Here is a 17,700-nt window from a genome sequence, read left to right as displayed (position 1 = left end):
ACTATTTTAAGAGCTTGGTATTGGATTGAGTCTAGTTTTTTGGTTAGGTTATTGCTAAGCGTATCATAGATCGCACATCCGTAATCTAATTTAGACCTAATTAGTGATGTGTAGAGAGAGAGTAGAGTATCTTTGGAGGCCCCCCAGTTGGAGCCGGTGAGGCATCTTAGTGCGTTTAGATCTTTGCTGCATTTAGTTGTTAAGTTTTTAACGTGGGCCTCCCATGTTAGGTGTTGATCGAAGATTAGCCCTAGGAATTTGGTTTGTTTTTGGAACTTAATTGGTTTATTGTTTAATTTAAGATTTGGGGTGGTGTGTTTCATTTTTCGGTGTTTGAAGACTATTCCTGTAGTTTTTTCGGAGTTTAGGGAGAAGCCCCACTTGTCTGCCCATTGCTGTATTTTATTTAGGGATTTTTGGAGTAGATTTTGGGAAGTTGACATACTTTTTGTGCGGATCCAGAGGGCTCCGTCATCTGCAAATTTGGATGTTTTAATTTTAGGGGATAGGCCCTCGAAGAGGTCATTGATCATTATGTTAAAGAGTGTTGGGCTAAGAATGCTGCCCTGGGGAGTGCCGTTTTCTAGGGGACACTGGTCCGATAGAACCTGGTCTATACCCACTGTGATTTTTCGGTTATTTAGGAAGTCCTGGATGTAGTTAACGATTTGTCCTTTTAGTCCTATTTTTTTAAGTTTTTGAATTAGCCCGTTGTGCCAAACCATGTCGAATGCTTTTGAGAAGTCCAAGAAGATGCCTGTAGTATATTGTTTGTTGAGTTGTCCTGTTTTGATCTCCTGTTCTAACCGGGCGAGATTGTCTAGAGTTGAGCGGCCAGGAGTGAACCCGCTTTGGTCTGTATTTATGGTGTTGTTTAGAGTTAGGTAGTGTTGTAATCTATTTTTGGTCATAGATTCCATTACTTTACATAAGTTTGAGGTCAGAGATATTGGCCTGTAAGAGTTAGCTTGGTTTGTAGGTTTGTCGGGTTTAGGGATAGGGATAACTAGAGCCTGTTTCCAAGAGGTTGGTACCTGGCCGTTTAGGTAGATTAGATTATAGAGTTTGAGTAGTGACTGTAGTAGCTTGGGAGGGAGTTTTTTGATTATTTGGTAGGATGTTAGGTCTAGTCCTGGGGCTGTTCCCTTTTTCCTGTTTTGGAGTACATAGTTTAGTTCTTCTATTGTGAAGGGTTGGTTTATTTCTAGGTTATCGTTTAATTCTTTGGTAGGTTTGGATTCTGTTTTGAGTTTTGTTTGGAATTTATCCCTGAAGTTTTTGTTACTGCTGATGGTCGAAAAGTGTTTAGCTAGGTTATTTGCTTTTTCGCTGGGGTTGGTTGAGTTATTTATATTAGGAGTGTTTTTGTGTCTTTTTAGGCCTCTAATGGCATGAATTTTGCGCCAGACCGTCCTGGCATCTGTGCGGTTATTTAATCCCTCGCAAAATTTTTTCCAGTCCCTGGTTTTGGCTATTTTGACTAGGTTTTGGACCTCATGGTTTAGTTTGTGGGCTATAGGTATGTAGTTATGGTCGCGTTTGGCTTTATTGAAGGCTTTTTTACGTTTTTGTCTGGTTTGTTCTATTTCCTCGTTCCACCAGGGTACTGAGGGTTTGCCTGATTTGTTTGCTTTTCTAAAGGGTATTGAATTTTTAGCTGAGGTGATTATGTATTCTGTTAGGTTTTTGCAGAAGGTTTCTGGGTCATTATGTTCTATCTCGTTTAGATTGGCTTGTTTGCAGATATTTTGGAATTTATCCCAGTTAGCCTGGTTATAGTTAAATTTGGGTTCTGAGTTTTCGGGTTTGTCGGGGACGTTGGTATTTCCTATGGTTATGTTTATTGGGAAGTGGTCACTTCCTAGTGGGGCGTCGTGAACTTCCCATTGAGTGCTTTGGGCTAAGTCTGAGGTGCATATACTTAGGTCGATAGCCGACATGTCTCTATTGCTTTTATCATATCTGGTTGGTTGGTTATTGTTAAGTAATACGAAATCGTTGGCCTCTATCCATTCAGAGATTATTTTACCGTGATTGTCTATTTTTTCCCCCGTGCCCCAGGAGGGGTGGTGGGCATTAAAGTCTCCTAGGAAAATTGTTGACTTTTTGCCTATTTGTTGAAGTATGTTTAGATCCTCTGCTTGGATTTTTTGTTGATGCCAGTGGTAGATATTTATGATGTTTATTTTTTTGTTGTTTAGGGTGATTTGAATACCGTTGGTTTCTAGGTTTGGGGTGTTTATTTTGATCTCTTCATAGTTTAAGTCTTCTCTAATTAGTATGGCTAAGCCTCCTGATGCTCTAGTTGTTTTGGTTTTAGGACGATCTGTTCTGACTATGTTATAGTTGGCTAAGTTAAATTTTGATTTATTTGAGAATTTAGTTTCTTGGATGCATGCTACATGCGGTCCTTTGTTTAGTTTAAATTTTGCTTTTAGTTCGTGGCTGTGCGAGTTAAGCCCGCCAGCATTCCACTGAAAAATATTTAGTCCTGCCATTATTTGGGTTTTTAGTGTTTGGAGATTGGTTGTTTTATGGGATTATTTTATATATCTGAGATAATTAGTTGGTAACCTGTATTGAAGTCTTTATAGTTTTGGGTGGTGAGTTTGAGTTTGAATGCTACTTTATGCAGGGCTTTAGTGCTAGCATCTGGATTTATTTGTTTTAGCATGTAAGCTAGAAGGAGAGTAACACTATTTAGCGTGTTTTTGGGGAGAGTTTGGGGTTTACGTTGTAGTTTTTTGGTTCTTTTAGGTGCTGAGCGTGTTATTTCGTTTACGTCATCATCGGTTTCTACTTCGTAATAGTCTGAGTTATCGTTGTTTAGTTCCTCACTCTCCATGGGGGTTGGTAGCGTCTCTGGTTGTGTTTGCGTGTGCGTGCTGGGCGTGTCTGTGTCTTGGCTGCTGGTTGGATTTTCGGGTTTTGCCTGCTCGGGTGTGGTTGTTGTTGCCCTGGTGGCTGTAGGCTGAGTGGTGGAAGGTTGGGTGATGGCAGGTATAATGCGGTTTGTTTTGCGTGCAGGTGTGGATGTTGTGAGAGGGTTGGGGGTGGTGAAGGTTTGGGGGTGGTGTGGGTAGTGGGTGTGGGTGGTGATCGCTGGGTGTACTTCCTGGAGGATACCATCCCATGCGGAGTTTAGATGTCGGGGAATGTTTGGTTGCGGTGTGGGTATGAGTGGTTGTTTCGTGTGCTGTGTTAGTTTTCTTGTTTGGTGTTTGGCCGTATCTATATTAATGTGTCTGTTGGCCTGTTGTGTGAGAGTGTGCCTGTGTGGGCATTTGTTAGAGAGTGAGGAGTGGTTTGTTGTTTTACAGTGTATGCACCATGGTGCGCAAATCCCTGGGCATTCTGTTTGGGCGCATTTCCTGCATTTGGTTTTTTTAAAATTACATCCGTTTGCTGTATGGTTGTATTGAAGGCAGTTAGAGCATTGTTTTACCTGTTTAATATAAGGTTTTACTTCTAGTTTTGTTGATGCGCCGAAAGAGATGAATTTTGGGGCTTCAGGATATTTAGCAGTTTTTTGAAAGTTGACGATAACGATAGGGGTGTTTGAGGTCTTTCCATTCCTATTTGAAGTTATCCTCCTAGTGCTAGTGATTTTGGGTTGAGGGGAGGTGTCTGTGTTATCGTTTGCTTCGTTAGCGTACATTATTAAGTCACCTTCTGTTTCTCTAGGGTTAACCCTAATTACACCTCTGGTGTAGAGCTGCCAGTTTGGAGTTTGATGTGTGACTGTAAATTGGAAGATTTGCGTTATCTTTTTGGCTGCGTTTAGGGATTGTAGGTCGGGGAAGATTATCTGGAATCCTTTATTTACTTCTTTGATTTTATCGAAATTGATTTTTTGTTTTTTGAACCAAATGCCTACTTTATTAACTGTGAGAGCTTTATTTAGGGTGTTTATGGGGCCGGCGGCGCAAAAGTACAGAGCGAAGGTGACTATGGATGCTGGGAAGGTGGGTGATGCGGGTGTAGTGTTGGAAGTGTCCAGCTTCCGTTTCTTAGGGTTCGTAATGGGTGCAGGCGATTCGGCAGGTTTGGGAGGTGAAGCTGCTGGAGTTTCTGTGCCGTAATCGTGAGGTATGAGGGTGTTGGGTGTCCGTTTGGAAGTGTTGTGTGCTTCGGCCGGTGTAGGGGTGTCGGGTTGGTGGATGTCTGCCTGGATGATAACACGTGCGTCGGACATGTTGTTGTAGATGAGGTTGGGTGGAAGTGAGTGAGATTTGGTGAGTTTAGAGGTGTTGAGTGTGGGTGTTTGGAGGAGGGTGCTTTGGCAGGTGAGAGGAGGTTTGGTGAGCTGTGTTGAGATGTATTAACGGATGGGTTTAGGAGTGTGTTTGTTTTTTTAATTAGGTTTGTTTGTTTGGCTAAGGGTTTTTAAAGTTTTTAATTGTTTGAGCTTGGCTTGGGTGTGAGTAGTTTTGAACTAGTGTGTGTGGGTGTGTTGTGATAGTTACCGAGGGTTTGCTCTTGGGCTGGCTAACAGTGGGTACTGTGCTGGCTTGGCTGGGTGCGGGTGGCTTGGTTGCTGGAGCGCTTGGATGGCGGAGAGGTGTTTCTAGCTTGGAGTACAAACTGCGAAAGCTGGGATTAGGAAATATTTAGTCGAAGGAGTGGAGTGATAAGTGAGTGGTGGGCGTGGGTGGTGAGTAGGAAAAAGCGGGCGTGTTTAGGAGAAGGGGGGATTAGGTGTCTTTTGTTTTTAGGAGTTGGGTCAAAGGGTGCGTTTGAGTGGTGGGCGTGGGTAGTGAATAGAAATGAGAGCGTGCTGTGTTAAGGAGATGGGGGGAGGGTAAGGTGTTGGTTTGAGACTAAAGGGTGTGTTTGAGTGTTGTTGTTTTTGTTTTTTTAAGGATTTAGGGGTTTTGTGATTAATTTGGTGAGAGTGATAAGTGATAAGAGTAAGGATGAAAGGATAACGTGATGATAATTACCGATGGTGAAGTTTCCTTGGCTGGCTATCAGGCAATGCTCTGTGCTGGCTTGTGAAGTGTTGCTCGCTTGGGGTACAAACTGCAACTAATTGTCTGGCCAAGACTCGATTTTTTACAGACCGCTGTATTATAGCTGGAATATTTCTGGTTTCGGCGTTAAACAACAAACAAACAAACGATTTGAGAGTGATTTTAAGAGTATGTGAATAAGGCTGAAAGGATAACGTGATAATTACCGATGTTGGAGTTCTCCTGGGCTGGCTATCAGGCAATGCTCTGTGCTGGCTTGGGAGGTGTTGCTCGCTTGGAGTACAAACTGCAACTGGTGCTAGAACTTGGCTACAGTATGTATTTAATGAAAGTTTGAACAATAGAAAGGAATTTGATTGGTTGATACACGATTGGTTGTGTCCTATGCTAAATGGATGGCTAGACAGAGGGAAATACTAAATCATGTTAATCCTGTTGGACTGGCACTAATCTTGTTGACATATTTACTGGATGCTTTGAAAGAGATTAGGGTGTCACTATAGATGAGCTTGTGTGGGGCTAATCCTTAATGCCCTATAGACGAGCTTGTATGGGGGCTAATCCTTAAGCACTATAGACGAGCTTGTATGGGGGCTAATCCTTAATGAGTCTTAATTGAAGTAATGTTATTCTAATATACCCCGGTAGGTGATGACAGATATACTTAAATAAATATCCTTTGTCTGGGAGATGGGATCTTGATACCTTAGGCTAGCAACCATCTAAAAAACTATAACTGAAACTACTGATATTTTATATATGCATTTTACCTGATGATAATTATTACTTGCTAACTATAATTATATGAAATGGTGTATAAATATTACACCATGATAACTCATAAAAGCACTTGATGTAGATCTAATTATTATAAGATAACTTAGTATAAATGTTAACCATGATAACTTCCCCTCCGTCTGAAAAAGTTTGGACCCCAAACGTGTAAAAATTAAAAATAATTATGGCTTAGATGGACAATGTATTAAGTTAAACTGGTAGTATAGTAAATAACAATTATTATAGCGTCTCTTTGATATAAGGAAACATGATATAAAAATGCTGTCATCAGGGAATCTGGATGTGGAGCTGGCTTGTCTTGGCACTCTGTACTGGTGGTTTTATGGGTGATGTAGGAGGCTTTGAGTTCCACATCCTGGATTGGGGTTGCAAGATAGTAGACTGTGTCCATGGAGGTTTTACATGGAAACAAAGAAAAGAGAGTTAGCATGTTCAAATAATATGTCATATATAAATACTTCCTCAGTTTGTCTGTATTAACTAGAAAATAAAACAAATATGATAATTATGATGTAAAAGATCAGTACATAATTATTACTAAACGGTGTCATGGCCAGGAAGAATGTATTGGCGGTAAATTACAAAAGTATATCATGAGAAAAATAGTAATATCCTTCTATTTTTGGATACAATCATTAGACGAATTATATGTACATATATGTGCATGTGCATATAACAAGTGCATCGTTTATTACACTAATACGATATACAAAAGGTGTTAGAAAGGTGTAAATCCTTTTTAGAATTCTTTGTTAGTTTTCGTAACTATTTGGCTTGCCTTTTCTTTGTTTTGGTTCATTTCGGTTGTTAAGTTTGCTTTATTTCAATTTGGTTTGTTTCGCTTTGATTTTCGTTCGGTTCAATGTGATAGGGTTTGGTTTATTTTGCTTCGGTACGGTTTGCTTCGCTTCGGTATGGTTTGGGTTCGATTCGCAGTATGGTTTGCTTCGCTTCGGTACGGTTTGGGTTCGATTCGCAGTATGGTTTGCTTCGCTTTGGTGTGGTTTGGGTTTCGATTCGCAGTACGGTTTGCTTCGCTTCGGTGCGGTTTGGGTTTCGATTCGCAGTAAGGTTTGCTTCACTTCGGTGCGGTTTGGGTTTCGATTCGCAGTATGGTTTGCTTCGCTTCGGTGTGGTTTGGGTTTCGATTCGCAGTATGGTTTGGTTTGTGTCATTTCACTTCGCTTTTGAGATTGGTTGATCAGGTCAATGCTCAAAATTTGCTGTGATACAAATAACTCAGATGATCAGGCTGATGCCATTTGTTCTCAACTGGCAACCCATAGTGAAAAGACTGGACACAAGTAAACATAACAAGATACAGCTAATAGCTGTTTCGTGATTTGCACCGTTTATTCAGGAGATTTTGTATTTTGATCAAGAATATGTTCAATTGGCATTGTTCGGTATGTACGGCGAGTTGATCCTGGTATGGTCCATGGGGACTAATGTCTGTGAGTGAAATACGGTAGTAAAAGGTGTTGATGTTTCCAAAGTCTTCATGTGGAAAAATAACCCTTTTGGATTTATAAATTGGTGCTTCCTCTGGATCATATCGAGGATTATCTTCTAGACAGGACCAATTACGGAGATCCTCCCAGCTATCATCAAGGTAGCGCTGTATGAGGTGGGGAGGAACACTTTCAAAATAGCATGTGAAGTCAGTATCAGGAAATCCTTTATATAAGACATTGACATAGCAGTCTCCTTGAATAATTTCAATGCCCAGAACTCTTTCTATTTTATGATCTATTTTTCGTAGGTGTTTTGGAAAAAACAGATATGGTTTGACATCTAATTCTATGCATGGTTTGGTGTTGACTTGCTGGACATTCCCTGACATTGAATTACCTGACAGAACATTGACTGATTTATTGTCTTGTGCTGTTTCCTTTTGGTCGAAAAACTTATGATTCTTCAGTGGACGTTTTCGACGTTTTCCTGACATACTTCTTTTGAGGTGAAATTCTCTCCGAATGGAGTCTGGAATGCTGCTGCCATACTCCCATGTGTTTCCTCTTTCCTGATCCTTCCATTTCACTCTGTAGTAGATTTTGCCATTTGCTCTCTTGGAACTAACAATTGAGTGGATGTCCTCTGGATTGAAAACCTGAGGGATATCCTTGGTTTGATTACCTGATGTTGGACTTGGAGGTTGTACCGGGCTGTCGTCAGGTTGTTTTCTGGATTTGGGCTGGTGATGCTTACTATTCACTCCTCTTTTCCCTTTGTTTACCTTTTCATTTACCTTGGTTGGAGCACTAGGACCTGGTGTGGCATGATTTTCCTTCATTGTTGCCGTGGGACTGGTAGGTTTTTCTGTTGTACTTGAAGCAGGGTTTTTCTTCTTTGTTGGGGTCTTTTGCTTCGGACTCTTGTTGCTGGAAGTACCTGCCTTTGTTTTAGAATTGACCTTCTTACCTTTCTGTTGTGGAGGTGACTGATCAGTAGCCTGGTAAGTTGAACTTGTTGATGGGAAATTGTTGCTGTCAGGCTGTGAATCACTGACTGGTTCCTCATTGTCATCCATGACTCCTGAATCTATGTTACTGTTGTCATTGAGGTATGGTTCTGGAGGATACTGTGGACGATCAGCAGGATCAAAATATGGCTTCAGACGGTTGGCATGGACCAGTGGTTTGTGTATTTTGTCGTCAGAACTTCGACGTAGTTTGTAGGTATAATTTGGACCTGTATGGACGATATAATAGCTACCATACCACTTTTTGGTTAATTTGTTGGAAAGGCCTTTTTCAACTTTTTGACAGTAAAGCCAAACTCTTTGACCTGGGGCGAATTCTGGTTCTTTAGCCTTTCTATTATATTGTTCTGAATACACCTCCTTAGCCCGAGCATTGTTTTCAGCTGCAATTGTTCTAGTGATTTCCAGCTCCTCAAGCAAATTTGAAAGATAACTTTTGTTATTGTGGCCTAAATTTTCTTTTGGAATTAATGCTACATCTTGTGGAGCTCTCATTTCTCGGCCGAAAAGCATAACATATGGGGATTTTTGAGTTGATGAATTTGGAGCCATCCGATAGGCCATCATGATGCCAGGAATGAAACGTGGCCAATCATTTTGAGACGTGTTACAATAGGCTCTTAGTGACTGATTGATATAGGAATTGAGCCTTTCTACACAGCTGTTTGTTTGAGGATGGTATGGGCTGGTATGGGTAAATTTAATTGCCAAAAGTTCACAAATTGCTTTGATAAGTTTGGACATGAAGTTCTGACCTCTGTCTGAAATTAAGGTCCGTGGTGCGCCATACCGACAAAATATTTCTCTGACGAGAACATCTGCTACTTCTTTGGCTTCTTGGGTCCGAAGTGGAAAAGCTTCACACCATCTAGATGATGCATCTGTGATGACCAAAATGTACTTGTACTTATCTGGTGTTGTTGGCAGGGGACCGAGAATGTCAACGTGCCATCGGGTGAAGACCTCTTCTACAGGTAGTGGACGAAGTGGTGCCTTCTTGCCATGGTAGTGCCTCTTGGTCTGTTGACATACCTCACATGTCTGGACATAAGTGGCAATATCGCTGTACATTTTGGGCCAGTAGTACTTAGGTCTCATGGTGTTGTGCATCCTTTCTTTCCCATGGTGGCAACCGCCAAACTCTGAGTCATGATAGGATTGCAGGACTTGATTTCTGAGGGTTCTTGGGACTGCCAGCTGTTTAATGAACTTGTCTGCATGGCCTTTCTGTCTTTGTGGAACAAATCTGTATAGGATGCCTTCATCAATTTCGAAAGTATTGGCTTCAATAAGAATCTTTTGACGATCCTTTTCATTTTGTGGAAGGACATCATCCTCTTTGTAGTCAAAGATTTGGATGAAATCTGGACAAATCCTTTGTAGGTGACGTAAATTTGGATGTTCTTTTATACTTACTTCAACCAATGTGTCTTGGGTAACATCAGCATTTGTAGCATGTAATGCTGCGACAACATTAACTGGTACTGACTGATAATCCTCTTCATATTCAAAGGTGACTGACCAATGTGTTGTCTGTGTGTCTGATTCTAAGTGATTGACAATAGGTGTGCAAATATCCTCAGTCTGAGTTGTCTGTGTGACTTGTGTGGATGAATGGGTGTTTGGCAAGATTGTGGTACTGCTAGTTGAAGTTACTGAGAAGACTGTTTTCTCAGCATCTTCTTCTGTCTGATCATTACAGTTAATATTTTCCTCATATTCCCTACGTGAGAGAGCATCGGCATTCCCATTGGCTTTGCCGCTGCGGTGAACAATGTCAAAAGTGTAGGTAGAAAGTTCCAAAGACCATCGCCCTAACCTACCTGTGGCATCCTTGATTGATTTCAGCCATTTCAATGCTATATGATCAGTGTAGACTGTGAATTTGGAATTTGCAAGGTATGGACGAAAGGATCTAATGGCTTCAACTAGAGCTAAGCCTTCCTTTTCTGTAATGCTCCAGTTCTTTTCGCTGCCATGAAGAGCTCTACCACCAAAAGCTATTGGATGTTCATTATTTTTCTCGTCTTTTTGACTCAAAACAAAACCTATGCTCATATCACTGGCATCAGTTGCAAGAAGAAATTCTTTGTCAAAATTTGGATACGCCAGAACAGGTGTATTACTCATAGCATGTTTGAGGGTGTTGAATGCCTGATCACACTCAAGTGACCATTGGAACTTTGGTTTCTTTCCTACTTCTGCCTCTGAATGCTTCTTTAGCAAGGCATTCAGTGGAAGCGCTATGTGAGCGTAATTTTTCACATACTTCCTGTAGAAGTTCGTGAGACCTAAGAAGGAGCGGATCTGCTTTTGTGATTTGGGCACTGGAAAGGTTCTTATTGCTTCAATCTTTTTGTCATCAACTTGAACACCTCCACATGATAAAACATGACCCAGAAAAGAAACTTTGTCCGTTGCAAAATTGCATTTGGATGGCTTTAGTGTCAATTTTGCCTGTTTCAGATAGTAAAATACTTGCTCCAGATGTTGGAGATGCTCTTCAAAGTTTTTGCTGTAAATTATCAAATCATCAATGTAGATCAGCGCAACCTTAAAAAGCAATTTTCTTAGCACTTTGCTCATGAGCTGTTGAAAACAAAGTGGGGAATTTGTCAAACCTTGGGGCAAACGTTTGAATTGATAAAGGCCTTGATGGGTGACGAAAGCAGTTTTATGCTTTGAATCTTCATGTAATGGCACTTGGAAGAAGCCATTAGCAAGGTCTAAAGTTGAGAAGATCTTAGCTTGTGCATTGGCGATGTTATCAACAACATCATCAAAAACAGGAAGAGGCCATGACATTGGTAAAGTGACAGAATTCAACTTTCTGTAGTCACAAACAAATCTAAATGAGCTATCACGTTTCTTGACTAGGATAATGGGAGCTGAATACATAGAGGTAGACTCCTCGATCAAATCATACTTCAGGAAATCATCTATAAGCTCTTCAGTGACTTTTTGGAGATGAGGGGATTGGCGATATGGTCTACACTTAACGGGTGGGTGGTCGCCAGTGTTAATGATATGCTGGTGCATGTCAGTCTTTCCTAAATCTGCAAGACTCGTTGAAAACATGTCTCTATTTTGTCCCAAGAATCTAAGTAGTCTGTGTCGTTGGTCTGGAGTCAATTGTGTATTGGTCAAATCAAATCCTAACTCTTGTGCAATTTTAACATAATCCCTGGTGTCATTGTCTCTGTTCTCATTGTCGGTGTTAACGGTACTGATGAATGGTTGGTCAGAGCCGATTTCAAAAACAGAGTCTTTATCAATGTAACTAAATTTGCCTACAACTGTACCCTTGTCAAGAACCTTTTCTTCTTGGGAGGGATTCATAAGCCTAAATGTAGCAGTTTTGCATTTCACTTTGGAAAGAGTTCTACCACCTGCTACTTCAGAATGAGCAGTGAGGGAAGCAATGGGTTCAATGAGGATGAGGGAATCCGCTTTGACCTCTGATAGTCTAACCTTGAAATGAATTTCACTCTGAGGGGGGATGTAAATCTGATCTATTGTTTTTGCTAATCCACTAATCTCTTGCACTGAATTGGCTATGAAATTGATATATTGCCTATCTGAGGTGCTGTTGTTAAGTATCAAGGAATGACAGCTATAATCTAAGACTGCATCATTGTCATCAAGGAAGTTCTCACCTAGTATCACTGCTTCTGGTAGTGTAGGCAGAACATAGAATCTTTGAGAAAATTCCTGATCCTCAATGACAAAATCTAACACAACTGAACCTAACACTTTATGCAATTCGCCGCCAACACCTTTAACCTGTGGAAAGGGTGAGTTTCCAAGAGTAAGGTTTTCAAAAGCTGTGCTCAGAAAAGCAGACGAAATACAACAAATGGATGCCCCTGTATCTACTAAACAATTTGTTGTTTTTGTGCCAAATTTTGCCTGAATTACACTTTTGGCAAGGGGCGTAACTAAAGACACTGTTGGAATTTCACTTTCAAAGTTACTTTCCATACCAGACTCCATATTTGCCATGACACCTATTAGTATGTACCGTACTAAATTAAAGAAAGACAAGTAATCAACAATGTAGTACTTACAATATTTGAAGACTTTTTCTTTCGTTGTTGGTGTCTTTGCAGGAGTTGGTTGTCTTTAATCCAGTGTTGAGGTCAGAGGTAGATGCAGCTTGCTTGTTATTCCATCAGATGATCACGGTTGGACATGTCCTCCAATGGGTTCTTGTAGCTGGTTGTAGTTAGTTCCTGGACTCCGTGGTTCCGAAAACGATGATTCTCCGCCAAATTATCATGGAACTGTTCTAGGTGAACAATACCTTCCAAATGACGTGCTGGTTTTCTTGGGGAATTAGTCAGCAAAGAGCCAGAGTCACAGGAGACTAATCACAATTTTATTTACAAGAACAATTAACAATTTACAATATACTTAGATAATAACTGAGGGTGCCACAGAGAGTCGGTACACACTCTGGGCTGTGGGAGAGAGGTCTGCTTTGTAAGAGAGTCAAACCCCTTCTCTGCTAGAACTTGGCTACAGTATGTATTTAATGAAAGTTTGAACAATAGAAAGGAATTTGATTGGTTGATACACGATTGGTTGTGTCCTATGCTAAATGGATGGCTAGACAGAGGGAAATACTAAATCATGTTAATCCTGTTGGACTGGCACTAATCTTGTTGACATATTTACTGGATGCTTTGAAAGAGATTAGGGTGTCACTATAGATGAGCTTGTGTGGGGCTAATCCTTAATGCCCTATAGACGAGCTTGTATGGGGGCTAATCCTTAAGCACTATAGACGAGCTTGTATGGGGGCTAATCCTTAATGAGTCTTAATTGAAGTAATGTTATTCTAATATACCCCGGTAGGTGATGACAGATATACTTAAATAAATATCCTTTGTCTGGGAGATGGGATCTTGATACCTTAGGCTAGCAACCATCTAAAAAACTATAACTGAAACTACTGATATTTTATATATGCATTTTACCTGATGATAATTATTACTTGCTAACTATAATTATATGAAATGGTGTATAAATATTACACCATGATAACTCATAAAAGCACTTGATGTAGATCTAATTATTATAAGATAACTTAGTATAAATGTTAACCATGATATTATTCTACTATTGGTGAAGACAGGTTTACTTAAAAAATAGTTCAAGGCAATCAATTAAACTATGTAGACATATCTTTTGTCTTATTCAGTAGTATGTCTGGGAAATGGGTTCTTGTTATTTTAGGCTAAGGTTGCCTTTGGCTAGTATCTATCTATAAGCTAAGACTGGAACTAATATTTAATATCTGCATTTTCTCTGAATCTTAATATAATCACCTGCTGTGGATCTATAATAATATGAAAATTTGTGTACCGGTAAGTGTTACGCCATGATAGAAATCACCACCCTGCTGAGATGGTTACAGGTATCCGTCATCTTACATATTTTCCAAGGCTACGTTTGTGGTGAGGAACTAGAGTCTTGCACTCAGTATATTACATACTATTGCTGGGGATGTGAGTATTTCATGCTTGTATTATTTGGAAATGTTGTCAAGTTTGGGAACTGCCAATGAAAATAAATAATCTATTACAGAGATATGGCTCTTGTCTTCCATTCAGAGTATGTTTATGCTTACATTATAATATAGTTATCCGATAAAAGTAAAATCAGAATAACTGAAAAGATATTATAACACAAATCACTTTTGATCAGACAGGTGTTTTTGAGTGGGATTGTTGTATTAATACCTGTTAGCAGGCATGCATTTTCTCCAGTGTCCCTGGACCATCGATTGAAATGGGTCTATTTTCGTTCACTTTCTTCTTTATTCCCCTGATGACTTTTAAGAGATTAGTTTAAGAAAACAAGTTTTGTCATTTAATTTTTTTATCATTTTGACCACTAACCTTATGTGGTTGGAAAAAATAATTAATAAAGAGGCCTTTTAGATATTGCTGTTCAGATGTTTTGCATAAGTTGGACTGCATTCTCTCATTTACGATTTACTCAAATACCATTGTATTTCAGAGAACTGTTGAGTCAAGCTTGGATGAAACCAGATAAAAGCAACAAAGCTGTTCATGTTCTGCTGGTCAGTAAAAGATTCAATGAGGTAATAAAACACATTAAGCACTGACACCTTGTCCTCAAATTACACACTCAATTAACAACAGGGGTCAACTGCAGTATTTGGGTCCCCACTTCCTGTGTTTCCGTAAGAAAACCGCTGGCTTCGGCAGCTTCGCCAATATAAAAGCGCGCACGCACTAGCGCTAGCGCGTCGAAATCCGCTAAGAGGCATTTTTGTGCAAAAAGGACCCCAAAAATGAGCAGGACGTGAAAAGTATGGTCTAGAACTCCGTCCCTAAGGGGGCCGAGAGTTTAACGATAGAAAGTAAAGCCGTATTCTCGTGGTGTCGACTTCGTGTTGTTTGTGGGGGGGGACATAAATGACGTAAGACGTCACGTGTCTGATCATGTGACATTCCTTATATGGACTCATTACTATGAATGCCACTATGCTCGTAGTACATTGTACGGCTGGTAAGTCTTCTATTTTTTGTCACTTTGCTCAATTACTTTTCAAGAATGTCTGACAGTAAGATTGTGTATGATGATTTGTATTAATTGTGCAGGGATAAGGGGAGACTTTTGGACTGGTTAGAGGATGTAGGCGTTTGGACAGTTTGGAGGGCCTTGCTGTAAGTGTGAGAATGGTGTGATTAGCAGGAGGAGGTACAGCAGTAGGAGTGAGGGGCATGTGTGGAGGTGTAGTAACAAGAGGTGTCATCACAAGATTTCTGTGAAGCATTCTTCCTGGTTTTATCATTCTAATTTGTCCATTCCTGACATTTTGAAAATTACCTTTTATTGGGTTTACAGGTCTAGAGAAGATTTTGTTAAAGTTCAGTTGAAACTTGGTTCTGATCACACTTTGGTTGATTGGTACAATTTTTGCAGAGAGGTTTGTTTGGAAATTTTGAAAGGAGAGAATGAGGCTATTGGGGGACCTGGGGTAGAAGTAGAAATTGATGAATCTAAATTTGGTAAGAGTAAGTTTCACAGGGGAGGAGAGTGGATGGTGTTTGGGTGTTTGGTGGGATTGAAAAGAATTCTTGCAAGATGTTCATCACTGCTGTTGAGAAAAGAAATTGCGAAACATTGATCCCAATTATTAAAAGATTTATTAAACCAGGATCAATCATTCATTCGGACTGTTGGAAAGCTTATGACTGTTTGGAATCTTTGGAGGGGATGGGGTACATACATAAAAAAGTTAACCCCAGTGTAGAATTTGTAAATTCAGAAACAGGGGCATGTACAAATAAAATAGAGTCAACTTGGAGAGCGGTGAAGGCATCTTTGCCTAGGTACGGAACGAATAAAGGACTGTATGATAGTTATTTTGTTGAGTAGATTATCAGAAAAAAATATTTAAGTTGTTCAGTTGATCTTTTTATTCTGTTTCTTAAGTTCATCAGCCGTGTTTATAGTCCAGTGCAGGCACCCGATATCACAGAGAGAGAAAATTTAAATGAATTGGATGGTTCGGCAGAACTCTTTGATGAAGAATCCAATGCTTTCGACGCATCAGCGGATCTCTTTGATTGAGTGAGTAATGAAACATTCTATGAATATTCATAATATGCATTCATGAATGAACTTACCGTTGTGCGATTTATTTGAGCAAATCCGAACCCCTTTACGCCTGTTTTTACCTTAAATTTTGGAACCCCTTTTTCACTTAAAACATTCCACAGCGTTCAGTGGGGTACAAAAAATGGCGGCCTATTTTCCTCTCGCTTCGACCGTAAATAACGAAGTGCGCATGCGTGGAACGTTTTTTATTCGAGAACTTCCGTAAACACGTAAAAACTTTCGTTCCTAAGTGGGAACCCAAATAATGCAGTCTACCCAACAATAATAACACAGTGTAATGTTATGTGGGTTAACTTGAATCACAGGTAACTCTTGTATCTATAGAAACTAAACTCACTGACTGGGAGCAATCTAGTTTAATCCTCCATCTTGGAACACATGGCATTTCGTGCAGGGATATAACTCTACATGGCATACAGATCTCAATATAGTGAAGCACTCATACAATCTGGCAGATTTGCCACAAATCACTACATCTCCCTTCCCCAAAAATATAAGTTAGATGTTATGGTCTGTAAATCTGTTTGTTTGTGCAGTGATAACATATATTCTGCCATGAATTTGGAATTTACTGGATTCTGATTGGTCAATCAGAGGCTATTAAATCACAATAATTCCCCTCTGATTGAAAAAGCTGGTTTGACGGCCGCATCAACGCGGAAGCTAATATTCATAGAATAGTACTATTTTCAGTCATTGTCGGTAGGCACATTTAAATAATCATATCTACAATTACAGGTTACAAAATGCACAGATGCGGTTACTACAATTTCAAAGGATGTGTGGCAATAAATTCCGTGCAGAAAAACACAACAGAAATCAACAAAGGGAATGTATTTAACATTTGGGGACAACAGAGAGCTTGGAATTTTGGCGCTTTTCTATATCCGACTGTGACGTCATATCTTTTGCATCACAATGAGCGATATGACGTCATATTGGTGATGTGCGATGTAGAGCGAAAGCCTTGCAAAGCTTGCTTTATTTTCTTTAGGGATGCCCACCTCATGTTAACTTACCAAGTTGCCGTGCTTATAAGCTTTCAATGCCTGTCATATGTTCGAGTATTACATAAGTATTACGGTGTAAACAAACTGCTTGAGTATATACAGCACCATATTTTATTCGGTGATTCTGTAATTCAGATCGATAACCCGCTGAAAACACCGAACTCAACCCATGCCACTTCACTCAGTATATTTGCTAACACCAAAGAATTCGCATTTTATTTAGTCATGGTAGAATGGAGATAAACATACTGTGTTTTCAGTGTAGAGCTAGGTTACCTGTAGATTTAACCGCTTTGAATTTAACATTTGAAACCTCACGCTGCTCGTTCGGTTCCAAATTCAATTAAGCGGGATTAAATCTACAGGTAACCTAGCTCTACATTGAAAACACAGTATGTTTATCTCCTAATTTTCTACATTTCCCCATGTTCTTAGCTTCACAAAGTCCCCTGCCATGTCCTGCCATAAATACATTTGCTCAATATCCACTTGCGTATACATATCACTTATTCTTCATAGTAATTCCCAGCTCACTTCCAACTCCCCTCACGTAAAAAATACTCTGTATCATTTTACATTTAAGCTATCCCACAATGCACTATTTTATCATCTGCTCATGCCCAGAACTACGGACATGACGTCAAAATGTTTTCTTATATTAACCCCAACAGCCTCAATATCTTTTAACTATTTCTGTCATTGTTTATAGCAGCTGCAGCGATACCCTCCATCCATCCCCTGTCTCCACCTTTGGACTATTCGGTTTCATATATTTATTTAA

At 39.9% G+C, this 17,700-nt stretch overlaps 1 protein-coding gene and 1 pseudogene across 1 annotated transcript in view; both read left to right on the top strand.

Moving 5' to 3' along the window:
* LOC139478127 (ras-specific guanine nucleotide-releasing factor 2-like) overlaps positions 1 to 17,700 on the top strand; it is a 969,963-nt gene that overhangs the window by 741,610 nt on the left and 210,653 nt on the right. Inside the window, exon 24 of the mRNA XM_071260456.1 lies at positions 14,278 to 14,362. Within this exon, the coding sequence (XP_071116557.1) occupies positions 14,278 to 14,362 (85 nt within the window). The remainder of the gene's footprint in view (positions 1 to 14,277; positions 14,363 to 17,700) is intronic.
* Positions 14,839 to 15,861, top strand: LOC139470809 (uncharacterized; annotated as a pseudogene).

This window comes from Haliotis cracherodii, unplaced genomic scaffold (genome assembly GCF_022045235.1).
Source record: "Haliotis cracherodii isolate W230 unplaced genomic scaffold, xgHalCrac1.p SCAF_1, whole genome shotgun sequence".
Lineage (NCBI taxonomy): Eukaryota > Metazoa > Mollusca > Gastropoda > Lepetellida > Haliotidae > Haliotis > Haliotis cracherodii.
Note: the sequence above shows the minus strand (reverse complement) of the source record. Positions and strands in the feature narration are given on the sequence as shown.